The 17227-nt window shown below is 35.3% G+C and overlaps 2 protein-coding genes across 2 annotated transcripts; both read right to left on the reverse strand.

Moving 5' to 3' along the window:
* Nucleotides 1–2822: 2822 nt before the first annotated feature.
* On the reverse strand, nucleotides 2823–4366 carry LOC149542664 (aspartyl protease AED3-like). Its single transcript, XM_089796226.1, has one exon. It carries the CDS (start codon nucleotides 4282–4284, stop codon nucleotides 2926–2928), a length of 1359 nt encoding a protein of 452 aa, XP_089652352.1. The 5' UTR covers nucleotides 4285–4366; the 3' UTR covers nucleotides 2823–2925.
* Nucleotides 4367–14669: 10303 nt separating this feature from the next.
* LOC149542665 (aspartyl protease family protein 2-like) lies at nucleotides 14670–16234 on the reverse strand. Its single transcript, XM_089797553.1, has one exon. It carries the CDS (start codon nucleotides 16202–16204, stop codon nucleotides 14834–14836), a length of 1371 nt encoding a protein of 456 aa, XP_089653679.1. The 5' UTR covers nucleotides 16205–16234; the 3' UTR covers nucleotides 14670–14833.
* Nucleotides 16235–17227: the final 993 nt, after the last annotated feature.

Consider the following 17227-nt stretch of genomic DNA (forward strand, 5'->3'; position numbering starts at 1 on the left):
GTCATGATCTAGATACTTTCTACAACAATCTTCTTTAGGGGAAAAGAGGTGTCAGTGAAATCAAGAGCTTTAATTGTAAGGTTTTTCCAACTAGAATAGCAGGTAAAATACAATCATTTTTGATAGATGGATGGGTTGCACCAAAAATGTCAAAGTGAATGGATAAATTTATGCGTTACATGCTTAATGCTGGAAAGAAAGGATTGGTAATTGGTGAAATGAAGGTGTTCAATGATGTTGTAGAAGCACTAAGGATTTCTTATAGGAAAATGAATCCATTTTGTGTACCTTTTGCAACAACAAACATGGGATATGCAATGATGGCAATAGATCTAGGATGGATGGGTCCAAACTATTCTATATCTACTGCTTGTGTGACAAGCAATTGTTGTCTCATAGCTACTACAAATCATATCATTTGAGGGGAAGTTGATTGCATGTTCTCTGGTGGTTCTAATGCTACAATTAATCCATATGGTATTGGGGGATTTGTAGCTTATAGAACATTATCAGAAAGAAATGATGATTCCACTAAAGCATCATGGCCATGGGATGCAGATCGTGATGGATTTTTCACCTAAGGAGTGAGCTCTTCAATAAAGTTGTATCTAGATTTAATGTTCCATCATGATACACATTGAATATGAAAAAGTGGTGGGAGTGAAGAAGGTACAATACAAGAATTTGATAGCATCAAAAACTGTTTATGTTAACTCATTATTAAATTATTATTTTTCCACCAATTACTATTTAGTATTTTTTCTTTTCTAATTTAAAAAATATATATTCTAAAGTTAACATGCTAGATTTTTTAATTATAAAATGACCATAATCATTTATTTGAGCAATGGTTGGCTAATAGATTTAATATCTTAAGCATGAAGGCACTACCCACATTTATAGAAACATATCATTTATAAAAAATATTAATATTAACAATCCATGGTTGTATACAAATATATTTTATATTTTTAAAATCCTTTTAATAAATTGAATGTATTTTTGTTTTTCTCTTTTAATTATTTTACTTACTTACATCTCTAAAATTATTTTAAACATTTTAAATTATATTAAAATAATATCAAAATTAACCTTAATAATTATTTTATTTTAAAACTTAACATTCAATTAATTTAATAAATAATTATTTCACTATATTATTAAACTATATTATAAATAAAATAATATCTATGAATATATAATTTTAAAATTTTAATTATATTATAAAATTTAATATATTTTTTAAATTAGTAAAAAAAAATTTAAACTTATTAATTTGTAAATGTAGTCTAATTTGTTTTATTAAATTATTTTATATTAAAACTATAATTAACTATTAGGCAAATGCTAGCCACTACATGACACTTGTTATATTTTATAATATAATTTTTATATTAAACTTATTTTATAAAATAAAAATTATTTAATTTCATCTCTAATTCTAATTAATTTATTAAAACTTATTCTAAACATTTTACCTATTCAAAATAAATAATGTTTATTTTATTACTATATTCTAAAAGTTTAAATTTAAAACAATATAAACATAATAATAATAATTAAAAAAATTGGAATTTATAATGAGAAAAATATAACTTAATAATATAATTTACAAAGTCAAAATAAATTTACAATGACCTGTCTAAAATGATTTTGTAAATAGAAAAGTCGACATCTTAAGCGTAAATATATGTGTTAGATTCCTTCAAAACCACTCATCTTACTCATATCGATTCAATTGTCATTTCTATTTGCAATCCAAATTCTATCTTATTGTGTAGTATCCCACTACCTGACCTTTTGCGACCATACAATCTCAGGGCCAAATATTAACTCATTAAAAATAGGATAGTTTAGAATAAGAGATTGTCCTGGAATTTAATTTTAGCTATTAAAACCTGAAAGTCTATATTATGTTTGAGAATTGTAAGTAAAAATAATTTTAATTTGATAATCACTTAAAATAAAGAAAACATTAAAAAAATATATCTTTTATTATTATAAAAATGTTACATAATTTTTAATGGTTACAAATTATTGTTTTGTACAATTTCACTTAGGATTCTTTATATATATATATAGACACACACACACACACACACATTAGGTTCTTAGTTAGACTAATTTTGAACAATGTAAGGGATATGTCATATTAGTTTATCATATAGATACTAGAGGGATTCAATAAATCACCTAAATTGGTCATGGCTATTTATGTTTCTCACACCAATATTTCAATTAAGGACTCATAGTTGTCATATTAATTTAAAAATAAATTATTTAAGATAAAATAAAATATATGTAAAGATAAAATAAAAGTTAAATTGTAGAATAGCTCAACCCCTTTATTCTTAATTAATTGGCCTACCATGTCTCTTTACATTAGCATTACTACAATATCAACTTCATTACATTTCTGAAATTTAAAATGTATATATTAATATAAAATAGAAATTATGAAAAATCTCATTATTACAAAATTCATTAAATTGATTAATCAATTCCAAATTTATTATAAGAACTAAACTTAATTTAAGTATACACATCAAAATTAAACTTACTATAAATATTATCATACATCAAATTTGACATCTAACTTACAAATTTAATACTTACCAACTTATAACATTAGAATAGATTTTTGAAACATTTTGAAACATCTTAGTTTAGAAGTTTTTGATATTAACCCCTATTTTGAATGTTTTTTAAAATCTTATAGGAATAGATTTGCCTTACATGGATTGGTATCAAGTCCTTACTATCCTTACCCAAAAACAATTAGGACAACCCAAAAAAACTGTATTATGTAATAAGGACTCCCAACATTGAAATAATAATAATAGTTTATTATTAAGACATCTGCAGCCTTAATTATGGATGTAACCTTGGTTGTTGAGGCGGCGGGGCAGAAGTTGTAATCATGATCTAGCAACCTTTGCAGGTTTGAGGGGCGATACCGCGTTTAGAACCAGCAACATAGTACGCTACACGGAAGTTGCGCTGCTGGTAACTCCCAAATATGGACAGTCCTGAATCCGAGGTGCTCTTTGGAGGAGGAGCGAAAGCTAAGCATCCCACCGACCCCGGCACATTCGCCTGAATCAGGTAGTTATCCAGCGGCAGAGCCACGTCCACATTCTTGTCGAAGTGCAGCGTGATCTGCGGCACAACCACATTCCCCGAAGGAAAATTGAAGCACGCGTCAAAGATCCAGTACTGCGCAGCTCGGCTGACATTGGAGAATTGGCGAACGAAAAACTCTCTCACAGAAGAGTATGCGGGCTCCGCTAGGCGAGTGATGAAGGTTCCAGAGTCTATAATTGTCCCTCCCCCGCTCGAATCGTCCATCGCGGGCACCGACACACGATCGTCGCCAACGGAGACAGCGATCAAGGCAACGTAATAGAAGGAAGGATGGGCAGAGCTTGTCAAGAGGGACGTAAACTGCATCCCACTGGAGGATGAGAGGACCGATTTGCCGAGTTCAAGGCAGCCCGTGGACGTAGAAGAGGGGATGCAATAAGAGAAGGTTTTCTCGAATAGATTGGCCGTCTGCGAAACAAACGAGATTGACCTCCTCGCGAACCGGACCAAACCGGGCGCCGAGGTGATAAGTCCCGTCCGAGATTCCGAGCAACCGAAACTAAAATCCGGCATCGTTTGCGAAGCGGCGGCCAGCGTGTCGGTGGAGAGAACCTCGGTGACCTGTGAGCCGTCGCCGTAGGTCTGCGTTAAGAACCCGCAGTTTGGGCTGCTGCCGAGTGCCTGACACGTGTCGGAAGAGCAGCTCAGGTATTTGAAGGTGGGTGACTTGGAGGGGTCGAACACGTCACCAGTGCAATCGGGGCAGGCGGCGCAGGGAATCCAGGAGATGTCACTGCCCGTGTCGACCAACATGTAGAATCTCTGCGGGGGAGTGCCGAAGCCGAGATTGATTATGTAGTCTCCGCTCTTTACAGTCAACGGAACGTCGGCGTCCTCTTGTGTCGTAAATTGTGCCCATCCTTGCGTTATTGCCTGGTAGCGCTGATCGTCGCCTTTGATTGAGTCCAGCATTGCGCTCAGCCACGTTGAATATTTGTTGCGGTAAGGAGAGCAGTGGGCTTGGACGTGCATCAGAGGAATGCTTGTGCTCGATTTCCTTGGCTGAGCTGCAGGGCACTCTCCCTCCGCCTGAGACTCCTCGGGACTGAATAGTGCGGGACTTACTCTTACAAGCTTGCTGCTCTGGCCTAGCCGCCCAGAGCACAGTAGCAGAACAAGTAAAAGATGAAATGTTGTCATCTCTTACCAGTAAAGCAAATACAGAGAGAGATGATTGATTTGTGAAGAGGGAGCGAGCTCGTGCCTGATATATAGTTTCTAATTATCCTCTCATATTAAAATTTCCTCTTTCAATGAAAATTAAATATTATATATATAAATCAATTAAAAGCTCAAACCCATAACTAATGTAATGAAATAAAAAAAAATTATAAAAAATTATAAAAGTTTCACTAATTGAACATCTTGTTTTTTTCCTTTTGTGATTGATTTCGAAGACACCTATTCATATATTGAAACTCTAATCTACATCTTCAAAGAAAATAAAATATAATATTAACATATACTTTTAAAATTTCAAATGCCCAGCCCTCTTCACAATATTAATAAACATTTCCTCAATTAATAGATCTGATCGCAACTGTTGCAAGAGCTCCCTCGTTCTTAAACTGTGTACACAAGCACCCATACAAAATATTGTGTAAGAATGTTTTTATAACAGGAAATGCACTTTTTCAACGTTTCAGTACTCTTATCTATGTTTCCCCATAGTTCTCAGAGAGCTCGCCAATGTGGAACTTCTTTATCATCATCATCATGCTACAGCAATTCAAGTATATTTAGTAATGTGTTCCCCGAAGTAGCTATGTCTAGTAAATTTATCTGACACGACTGGACACGTTATAGGCAATTGATAATGAAGTCCACTTACTCCTCCCCCTTTTCATGATATGATGTATGGGTTGCTTTTCATAGAAAATCTGGATAAGAGTTGATTTTCTTTCAATCCACTCTATCGAAATGCAATACTAAATGAAAAAAAGATAAGATACAGTTATTTATAAATAGATATATTTTGGATGAATGATGGTGTAATGAAATAAATTTAAGTAAAAGATAAAATATATAAATAGAATTGAACTCCAATATCAATATAAAAACAAAGCTGAAAAGCAACATGTTAAAAAAAAACTCAAAACAAAATTGCCAAGATCTGACACACCCTTCGCCAACTTATAAACTAAACGGCTAATGTTGGGTCTGTTGGGGTGAGCAGAAAAATATAATGTTGTTTATATGATAGAATCAAAAAATGATATTGGTTTAGACTACAATGATATATAATTACTAATTATTCTCTTATATTAAAAATTACTTCTTTCAATGAAAATTAAATATTATATATATAAGTCAATTAAAAACTCAAACCCATAACTAATATAATGAAATAAAAAAACAATAAAAATAAATTATAAAAGTTTCACTAATTGAACATCTTATTTTTAACCTTTCTGATTGATTTCTGACACTCTGGAGAATTGTGGGGATGCGGATAAGATTGTAAAGGTGAGAAAGTGTATGTGCCATCTTATATATTTTGTGTATTGCAATCATTTATATTTATTTATTATTAATAATTTTGATTTCAATTAATTAGATGCAATTATTTTTATTTTTTATTATTAGTTTTGATTTTTCTAAACTATATATGTGAAGCAGATTTTCTACAAGTGAGGCAATATTTTAGGAATTTCAAGATGCGCCTAAAATTATTTTTAAAGTTTAGTTTTTTATTTTACTTTGTCTAATTTATTTCTATGTTGTAGTCATCTTAATTTATATTTTATGTTCAAATGTTTCACAAAAAAAATAGTTCACACATGATTGACTAATATTTTTTTCTATTAGATATAAGAGTTTTAGAACAAAAAGAGCAACCAAAGTACCACCACAAAAATCAACAAGGAGGCCAAGCCTCACTAAGGAAGAACAAAATTAGCTGTGCAACATAACAAAAAGAGGAGAAAGACTAGCTAACTAAGAAGATCATAGTAATTGACCACCCAGGCAGTCCAACCTAAGGGACCCTCCATCCAAATGACGCTTTTACGTTCTTGAATCTACATCAACCTGAATAAATCATCCTTTCTAGCATTCACTTTCTTACGAATTTCTCTATTTAGCCCAATGCAAGTTTGCTCAAAAGCTTGCAAATCATCCAAGGTTCTACACCATTGGTATCCATGCATAAAAGAAGCATGCCCATCATGAAGGAACTGTCTCATCTTGTCTCGCTCGATCAACATAGTAGCTTGCACCTGCAAAGAAATTCTAAAATAAGTGAGCTTTCGAAAAAATTCAGTAAGGTCCCTTGGCTTACCTTGGTATCTTTCCTCATTCCTGCATTTCCAGATCTGCCAGAGAATGTTAGATGACAATATATTCCAAAATAAATTGGTATCTTTAAGAAGACCATTAATATGACCAGTGATAATATCAAGAATATTAACATCAATAGGATAAAAAATGCCAAACATTCTCCATATTTCTTTAGCAAAAGTACAATCTAAGAGAATATGTCTACCAGTTTCAGGAACTCTACATAAATTACAAAAATCAGAATTAGATAAATATCTCTTAATAGGTAGCCTGTCCAACATGACTAACCATCTGAAGCATCTAATTTTAGGCTCAACAGAATTCTTCCACAAGATATCAAAGTATTTTTTCCAAACATCAGCATCATAAGAAGAGTACCAAACAACATTGACATGATCAATAATATTAGTATTACAATCAAGGATTCTATATATATTCTTGTCCTTAAGCAGATTCGTGACAACTCCACCAGGCCATTTACACTTTAGGTGCCTTTGAGAATCAACATGGCATATAGTGGGAAGACCATTAACAACTTGCACAATCATGTTATAAGTTCTCTTATGGGAATCATGGATATCATATTTATTTTTAAGCTCATCCCAAGGAGTGATTTGGTTCTGCTCAAAGAGATCTATGAACTGTTTAATACCTTTCTTAGCCCACAATCTGGCAGAACACCCTTGGGTAAGGGCCAAAGGTTTACCATTTAGGTGAAGATTCCACCAGATTGATCTTTCACCATGAAGTTGATCATTACAATGAAAATCCTTGTTAGTGATGAATTTCCTAACATGGTCCCAAGCCTTCCAAATAGATCTAAAAACTATGGAACCTTGGACCATGACAGGAAAGTTACCAATAATGAGGTCGCAAAAGGGGAGATTAGTCCAAGATCTGGCTTTCTTAGGCACACCCCTTTCAATGTTATTTCTAACTAACACTTTCCAAGGACAGTCACCCTCCATGGATTGAAAAATCCATTTGGCAGATAGGGCAATACCTTGAATTCTTAAGTCCTTCAGCCCAAGTCCCCCAAGGGCCTTGTCAGTGTGGCACCAAGCCCACCTAACAGAATGAATTTTATTATTACCCTTTCCATCAAACCAAAGAAATTGTTTGATGGACTTTTGAATTTCAGCAATCTGATAATTGTTAAAAAACCATGCAGAGGAATAGTAAATGGTGTAGGAGGACAACATCTTCTGGCAAACTTGAATTCTGCCCGCCAGAGATAATGCCCTATTATGCCATTTGTTAAGTTTCTTATCAATCTTCTCTTTAACCCATGACCACATGTCCTTGAGGGCAGGATCCACTGAGAAAGGGATACCAAGATATCTAGTGATCTTATTGGGGCCTCCCCAAAGAAAATTGTATTGAGGAAACCAATCTGGGGGCTGCACATCCCACCCCAAACAAACTAATTTGGCTTGAGATATTTTAGCCCTAGATATAGAACAAAAGAAACTAAGTTTATATTGCAAAGCCTTAAAATTGCTTTCTGAAAGCTCAAAGAACAATTTCGTATCATTTGCAAACTGGCAATTGATGAGCTCTTCATCATTAGGCAAATAGATACCTCTGACATCAAGAGATAAAGAATTATCTCTGAGAATATAGAAGAGAGCGTCCGAAGCAATCACAAAAAGAGATGGTGCCAGAGGGCACCCTTGTCTAATGGATCTCCCTAGACAAAAAGGAGCAGAAATAACACCGTTAACTTCAACTTGAGCACAAGCATCACTAAGAAGCACCTGCATAGTATTACAAAAGGAGGGAGGGAAACTGAAGGCCTCTAGCATCATAAGAATAAACCTCCATTCAACCCTATCAAAAGCCTTTTCAAAATCCAAAATAAGCATGGCCAAGTTTTGGTGTGAGCATTTAGACCACTCCATGGCTTCCCAACTAGTTATGAGATTCTTGAGAATATATCTACCCTTGATGAAACCAGTTTGGGTAGAGTTAACAAATTTAGGAAGAATATTGACTAACCTAAGAGCCATAATTTTAGCTAAAATCTTATATGACACATTAAGAAGGGTAATTGGCCTCCAATTCCTAATGAGGGTCTTATCTCCATCCTTGGGGAGGAGCTTAATGATCCCTCTATTAACATCCTGTCCCAAGGAGCCAATAGACAAAGCTTCAAAGTATAAGTCATGGAGATCCTTACAGATCCAACTAATATTGGATTTATAGAACTCAACAGGAAAACCATCAGGGCCCAAGGCCTTATCATCATTTAGAGCCTTAATAGCTCCCTCAATCTCCTCAATAGAGATATCTTTAGCAAGCATAGCAATATCCTCAGAGTCCAACTTTTTAGGAATAAGAATTTTGCATTTATTTCTTGAAGACTCAGCCTCAGAGGAGTCCTCTGAAGTAAAAAGAGTCTTGTAATAATTAGCAAAAGCCTGAATAATAATCTTAGGGTCTGAAATGTCTTGATTATCAATCAAGAGTCTATCAATGGAATCTTTAATATGCTTATGTTTAAGAAGATTGAAGAAAAATTTTGAACCCATATCCCCATGTTGGAGCCAGTGGGCTCTAGATCTGATCCTGGCACCACGAATCCTAACTTGTTGATGCTTCCTAAGAGCATCTTCGACAGCCATAACACGGGAGAGAAGATCCAAATTGGAGGAATCCCTTTGGATGTTGTTCTCAGCTATTTGCAACTCAGAAGATAATTGTTTTTCAACAAACCTGTAATCCTTAGCCTTTTTTTGACCAATGGTTTGAAGAAAAATCCTCCATGAAGAAAGGTTAGTTTTCCATCTATCAAGATGGGAAAGGTGCCGAAGGTTAATTTTATTGATACCTCTAATAATCTGCACAGCAGCAAGAACATCCTCATCCATGAGGAGACTAGTGTTTAAGATGAATTTAGTACTTATAGCCTTGTGTTGAAGCGGACTATTATTAAAATTAACCTTAGACAAAATAGGGTGATGATCAGAAAAAGTGGTGGCAATAACCCGAACAATATTTCCAGAGATATCTAGAGGAAAAGAGAAAAAATACTTATTGGCATGAAACCTATCAAGCCTGGAATAAATCCTAGCATTTCCCTATTGAAAGTTGCACCAAGTGTGCCATCTAGTGTTGGTTTTCAAGTTACCAGCAATAGGATCAAAAAGAAAGTTAGAATTTAAAAATCTATTCCAATAGAATTTTTCATTATCCTTCCAATGAAAGGGAATACCCCCCGACTTGTCATCCTGAGATTCAATCATGTTGAAATCTCCACCGAAAAGCCAAGGCATATCTGGGAGGTCTATAAGCCATTTCCAGAGCTCAATTCTTTCCTTAGGGTCATTTGAAGCATAAATAGCGAAGACCCCGAAGGTTTTGTCATCATATTGCAAAGTAACCCACATTGCTTTCTGACAAGGAGAACATCCATTATTAGTAATATGTTTTTCCCATTTATTACTAATAAGCAGGGCAATTCCCCCTCTACCTCTCTCATGGTTAGTGCAAAACTTAATAGCATTTTTCCAAATAAAATTGAGATTGGAATCCAAAGTGAATCCCACAGATTTAACTTCCTGCATCATAAAGAAGTCTATAGAATGTAGAGAGTTTAACAATTGCTTGATAACAAACTTTCTATTAGGGGCCTCTAAACCCCTCACATTCCAAGATAGGCAATTCATTGAGACAATATGTTAGAAGTGGAGCACACAATACCCTCTTGATCAGCTAGGATCAAAAAATTATTTGAGGAATCCCTTGGTTTAGTCATAGATGGCTGGGTAAAAGCACAAATTTGTGTCACCATTTGTGATACAAAAACCTGTTTTCTTCAAATCTCATTTCTCTATCAAAACTCATTTTTTTTCAAAAACTAAAAATACCCTTTTATAGATCTTAGATTGAATATCATCATTATATAAATTTTTGAGTGTTTTGATTAGTTATAATATGTTATAATCTCAAAATATTATAAGTCGATATTTCAACATTTTAGAAGATGCTCTCTCAAAAAATGAAAAAAAATAGTAAATCATATTAAAAAAATAAAAAAATAATATTTATCACTAGAGGAGAGAATTCTCTTCATGAATATGTAATTTTTTTTGAAGAAGGTATAGATTTGATAGGGAAGTTTTGACGGGAGGAAAAAACTATTGGATTCTGACAAGGTCGAACTTGAGTACTTATAACAAAGAAAATATACATCAAAAATAATTATTTCTTTTTTTGTTCACTAGGTATACATGTCATCTATAAAATATTTTCAAATCAGAACAAAAAAAGATGATTTGCACATACTTGTTTGACGGGAACTATATCCTATATTTTTTATAGTTAAAAAAGGGACTTCAAAATAAAATAAAATGAACAAATTCTTAGTCAAAAAAATTATAAAAATTATAGGCATAAAATTCATACAATTCTACACATTTCATCAGTTTACATCATCTTCATATTTTAAACACAAATACCATTTTTTTTGTCATTAATGTTGAACTGTCACATTCTAATATCACATTTCTTTATAAAAGGTGACACACGTTTGTGCTTTTACCCGGCTTATTTTTTGAGCCAGGTGGTCTTCCTCTTCACCTGGCAGTAGGAGAGTAGGTACTAACATCGTCTTCAATATTTGCTAGAGAATCCACATCCATGCACTGCCCATGATTAGACTTCAAGGGAACAGGGGCAGTTGGAATAGTTTCAAATTCATAATCCTCCCCAATCTCTTGGAAGATTTTTTGGGAGAATTTTCAAGAGGACTCACTAGCTTGGGGCTTACGATTGATATCAACAATCTAACTGACAGTATTCGCATTAGTCAAAGCAGGACCAGTTAACAATTTAACATGATGATTATTACTGTTGTTGGGGCAAAAAGTTTTAGGCATGGAGGAACTATTTCCTCTTCTTCTTTTTTTCTTATCTTGAACAACAGTAAATCCATCATCTGTATTAAGATCAATAGCTAAATCAAGACTAGGGAGCATTTGAAGACCTCCAGATGTAGGAGTGGTATCACAAAAAATGTTCTCAGGCCGAACAGTAATAGTAGAGAGAGGGTTAGGAACAGTTTTAGATGAAACAATCTTAGACTGAACAATCTTAGGACCAACATTAGTCGAAACAATAGTGGGGTTAGGGGTTTCGGTGTGAGGCGATGGGGATGAAGAAGAAGCAGGGGTTGATTGACAAAGAGCATTCTCAAGGGGAGGATTACTGGTGACAGGAGGATTAATCACATTTTTAGTTGAATCATTGGAGGGATTAGGTTTTCTCCTAATGATAGGACAATCCTTAAGGAGGTGGCCTTCTTTGCGGCAGAGAAAATAGGCATTCAACCCCCCCAAAACCTCTATAGGACAGATATAAGCATCATTAAGGATGTTAATTGAAATATTAGAAGGAAGGTCCTTACTAGGCAAGAGAGAGATAAGAATTCTAGCATCCATATGCGGGATGAGTATCACAGTTTCATCCATTCGAATAATTTTATCAAAAGGCTCAAGCAATTGCGGCAAAAAATGCCACAAAAAAGGGGGAATCTTTTTAACCAGTATCCATCTTGGAGATGAAAGTGCGAGAACCTCCTCATGGATGGCCTCTGGCGACCAAGCAATAGATCTAAATGATGTTGAACCCACATTCCAATATTGTTTTTTAAGAACCTCTGTTTGAGCATCATGATTCACAAAGAAAATCACATATAAATCCTTTTGTATTTGCCTACAGAATGAAATATGCAACCCAAGTTTGTTATTCTAGTAATGATGGAACCAATCATCCATAAATTTCCTTGGTGGACATTTATCAATTTCAATAGCTGAGAAAAAAATTGCAGTATCTCTTAATCTATCTTTTTCCTTAACAATTTCTTCCAACATTTCAGGATTAGGAACAATTGCAAAAGGAGATAGAGAAGTTGAAGGAGTCTTACCGGATTCAGAGACATCATTGTTATCTACGCTTGCAAATTCAAACTTAGCTCTATCGTTAATGACTGATGATCGACCCACAACCTCATAAAAAGATTTAGGTCAATCACTGTTATGAGAGACTGGGTTACTAATGCCAATACCTGGAGCAGATTTAGCCACCGTCGAAAAAGTATTACCTGGTACTTGCTTGGCGGTCTTGCCATTACTCACCTCAAACATCTTAAAGTCTTTAATGCAGGATGTAGAAAGGGATGTGTCTGGATCAAGGAACTGCACGGGAGAACTACGTTGTTCCCCGCCATCAGTAATGGCAATGCCAGAGGTCACCACCTTGACAAAGCCCAAGGTCGATCAAAAATCACAAGCAGATCAAAAGGAGCAGATCCGATCAAAAACTTCACTCAACAGAAACCCTAGTTTTCATAAGCAATCACAATTGCTGAATCAGATTAACTCGCAATCTCTCACAGTCAGATATTAATTTGCAAGATTTCCTTTTTATTCCTTTCACTGCGTTTTTGTAGTCTGATATTGATTCATACTCCTTCGCATTCACAATCCCAATGTTAATTTGCAGTCTCGCAGTTTCTCTGTTGTCTACTGAAATTGTTGAAATCATTCGCTGAAAATGCAGGCTCTGAAAAAGCTTCAAATCTGTGAAACACCGTTGGGGGATTTATTTTGCGAGGGCATCTCAACAGTCTGCAATTATACTCGGCAAACATGCGGGTAGACGAAGAACTGTCAGCCACATTTTCGAGCAAAAACAACAGCACTGCGATAAGTTCTATGGAAACCCTTCAACTTCAGGTCCGGCAGAAGATGCACAATCTCAATCGCCGAAGATAGAACAATTGGCAAATAATCAATGTAATATATGGGACACAAACATCTGCAGATCGTATTTGATGACGCTTTTCACTGAGTAAGATTTGCGAAGAAAATTTCGAACATCATTTGGATCTGCTCTCCTATTTTTGGTATCGCCAATCAGACTTCTGCTCGATATTTTTTGCCCTCATTTTTTGCTCAATCGCAATTTTCCTCGCTTTTTCGGCGTGCTCTTTTGCCATAATATTCATTGACTAATATTTAAATAATTATATTGTGTTTATATAAGATGCAAATTAATATTTGGAATACTATTATGAATTACTTTCAAACTAATTATTTTTTTTTTTTTTATAATTTCAATATTATATAATTCTTATATCAAAAATTTATTATGTGTGCTCTCCTTCTACTTATTAAACCTATTTCAAAAATTTAATAATTTTTAAACTATTACAACATAAGGAAAATACAACCACTACGTGACACTTATTTTTAAATATCTTCATTTAAATGTTTTCATTTCATTCAAGAATTAGATGCGTACAAAAAATATGTATTTTTAAATATAGAGAATGGATAATTATTTAGGTCATTTCTACTTTGAAAGGTTCAGTCTATATATTAGATTAATTTAGGCATTTGTTTATTAAAAAGTTTTTTTTTTTTGTTCTTTTTTTCTTTTCATAAAATACATTTAAAATATCTTTTTATTAAAATAATAATAGTTCTAATACATTGTAGTTTGATTGATTTTGCACAATTGAATTTAATGATGAAAGCCAATATTCTCATAGATTTATTTATTTGATTCCAACTTTTCATTTTTGTTGTCCAATCATTTTATTTTTTATTTTTTCATTTTTACTATTATGATATATATTGAGATTCTAAATGAGGCTTTGCTATTTGTTGAAGGAAATAAACTTTGTTTCCAATCCTTAATTCTACTATGGTGTGATAAGATAAGTGATGTGACGAGATGGAATTATATCTTGTACATATTAAATGCCAATTGTTGCCGTATTAATTGTATATTAAAAATTAACCTTATTCTAAATGGCTCTAATTCTTTCATTATGTTGACAATGCCATTCAAGCAATTATACTTTTATGATAATGGTAAGAATATGATTGGCAAGATCTTCCACACTTTTGTTCCGACATTCAAATATTCATGGGAGCAAGGAAGAGAATATAAAATTGAAATCTCACTAAGTATAGGTTAATTTCACTTTTTGTGACAGGTAATGAAGATTATGCAATCTAAACATTGCTTGATATCACTTAAATTTAACATTTAATATGTCACAAAAATTCTTTAAACTATCAATTTTGAATGTAAACAATTAGTTGGATTGTAAAAAATTATATATTAATAAAATATAATTTTAGATTATTGCAAAGGTATTAAGTCTTTTCATTATTTTTGGTCATAATCTTTTTATTATTTTAATACTAAATAATATGGTAAACTTTAGAAAGGAATTTGGAAGTAGAATAATACCGCCGAAGTAATAGAGCTTTACTATATATATTTAACTGAATTTATACTTTGTCACCTGAAAATCTATATTCTTTATATGGTCAAACAGAGAATAGATAGGCAACGTAGCATGGAGGCGGCTGAGGCGAGGAAAACATTTAATGATCTAGCAACCTTTGCAGGTTTGAGTGGCGATACCGAGTCGAGAACCAGAAACATCGTACGCTACACGGAAGTTGCGCTGCTGGTAACTCCCAAATATGGACAGTCCCGAATCCGAGGTGCTCTTTGGAGGAGGAGCGAAAGCTAAGCATCCCACCAAGCCCTGCACATTCGCCCGAATCAGGAAGTTAGCCGGCGGCAGAGCTACGTCCACATTCTTGTCGAAGTGCAGCGTGATCTGGGGCACAACCACATTCCCCGAAGGAAAATTGAAGCACGCGTCGAAGATCGAGTACTGCGCAGCTCGGCTGACATTGGAGAATTGGCGGACGAAAGAGTCCCTCACAGAGCCGTATGCGGGCTCCGCCAGACGAGTGATGAAGGTTCCCGAGTCTATAATTGTCCCTCGCCTGCTTGAATCGTCCATCGCGGGCACCGATACACGATCGTCGCCAACGGAGATAGCGATCAAGGCAACGTAATAGAAGGAAGGATTGGCAGAGCTCGTCAAGAGGGACGTAAACTGCATCCCACTGGAGGATGAGATGGCCGACTTGCCGAGTTCAAGGCAGCCCTTGGACGTAGAAGAGGGGATGCAATAAGAGAAGGTTTTCTCGAACAGATTGGCCGTCTGCGAAACAAACGAGATCGACCTCCTCCCAAACCCGACCAAACCGGGCGCCGAGGTGATAAGTCCCGTCCGAGATTCCGAGCAGCCGAAAATAAAATCCGGCATCGTTTGCGAAGCGACGGCCAGGGTGTCGGTGGAGAGATCCTCGGTGACCTGTGAGCCGTCGCCGTAGGTCTGCGTGAAGCTGCAGTTGTAATTCCCGCAGTTTGGGCTGCTGCCGAGTGCCTGACACGTGTCGGAAGAGCAGCTCAGGTATTTGAAGGTGGGTGACTTGGAGGGGTCGAACACGTCACCAGTGCAATCGGGGCAGGCGGCGCAGGGAATCCAGGAGATGTCACTGCCCGTGTCGACCACCGTATAGAATCTTTGCGGGGGAGTGCCGAAGCCCACTTTGATCATGTAGTTTCCCCTCTTTACAGCCAGCCGAACGTCGGCATCCTCTTGTGTCGTAAATTGTGCCGTTCCTTGCGTTATTGCTTGGTAGCGCCGATCGTCGTCTTTGATTGACTCCAGCATTGCGCTCAGCCACGTGGAATTTTTGTTGCGGTAAGGAGAGCAGTTGGCTTGGACGTGCATCAGAGGAATGCTTGTGCTCGATTTCCTTGGCTGAGCTGCATGGCACTCTCCCTCCGCCTGAGTCTCCTCCGGACTGAATAGTATGGGACTTACTCTCACAAGCTTACTGCTCTGGCCGGCTAGGCCAGAGCACAGTAGCAGAGCAAGTAAAAGATGAAATGTTGTCATCTCTTACCAGTAAAGAAAATACAGAGAGAGAAGATTGATTTGTGAAGAGGGAACGAGCTCGTGCCTGATATAGGGGTGGAAGCACCGTGTTGTGGACTCAACTGGAAATTTCTTTGAAGATGATGATTTGTTTTGTATAATTATTGGCTTGACTTGACTCGGGACCTTGAGTCTTTCGCCGATAACTGCGGTGGATGGTCCCCGCGACATGCCTTCTGGACAATAACGAAGAATATCTTGGCTGTATTCTCGCATTCTAAAATCTAGCGCTGCTTTGTGGAATTTAAAAAATTTGGATTTATACAAACATTGGTTTACCTAAATCAAGGTTTTACAAATCTTCATTCCGATTTTTGGGATTTTACTTGGATCGTTTGTTTCACTCGGAAGATGCATTTGAAGACACATTCTTATGTGTAAGTTTGGAATTGAAGGCAAATTTCAAAAAGTAGTCCAATCTATTGTTTTTACACTCCTTAAAAAACATAACCAGGTTTTGATTTTCAATTCCTACTTGCTAGTAGGAAATTCGAAAACTTGATTTTGAGGTAAAATTGGAAGTCCGGTATGCTACTTCCATTATGCTAATTTTGAAAAAAACGCAAAAAAATTTAAAATCCAGATATGAAAAAGCCAATTCCTATCATCTTCCAAGGAAGCAAACGGACCCTAAAGGATTGATTGGTATAATCAATGTTTATTTTCAGTAATCATCGTTGTCTTACATCATCCATGAGTAACGAAACACTATCTGCATCACGTCACATACATGATTTGTGCGAAAAACATCGACTTCAAACAAGCCTTGCAAACTTGCATCTACTAAACAACAGGGTGTAGTTGTGTCCACATATCTATCAATACAATAATATTTTTGTATTGCCTACATTGTGGTTTGATCTCCCTAAGAAAACCTACCTAAATGTCTTGCTTTATGAGAGCGGCTTAATTTTATTTAAAATATAATTTTACATTTTTTTTCTTTGTTTGATCTACTTTTTTAATATTTTAAAATGAAAAACT

Source organism: Cupressus sempervirens, chromosome 8 (genome assembly GCF_028749045.1).
Source record: "Cupressus sempervirens isolate cs-2001-9-10 chromosome 8, ASM2874904v1, whole genome shotgun sequence".
Lineage (NCBI taxonomy): Eukaryota > Viridiplantae > Streptophyta > Pinopsida > Cupressales > Cupressaceae > Cupressus > Cupressus sempervirens.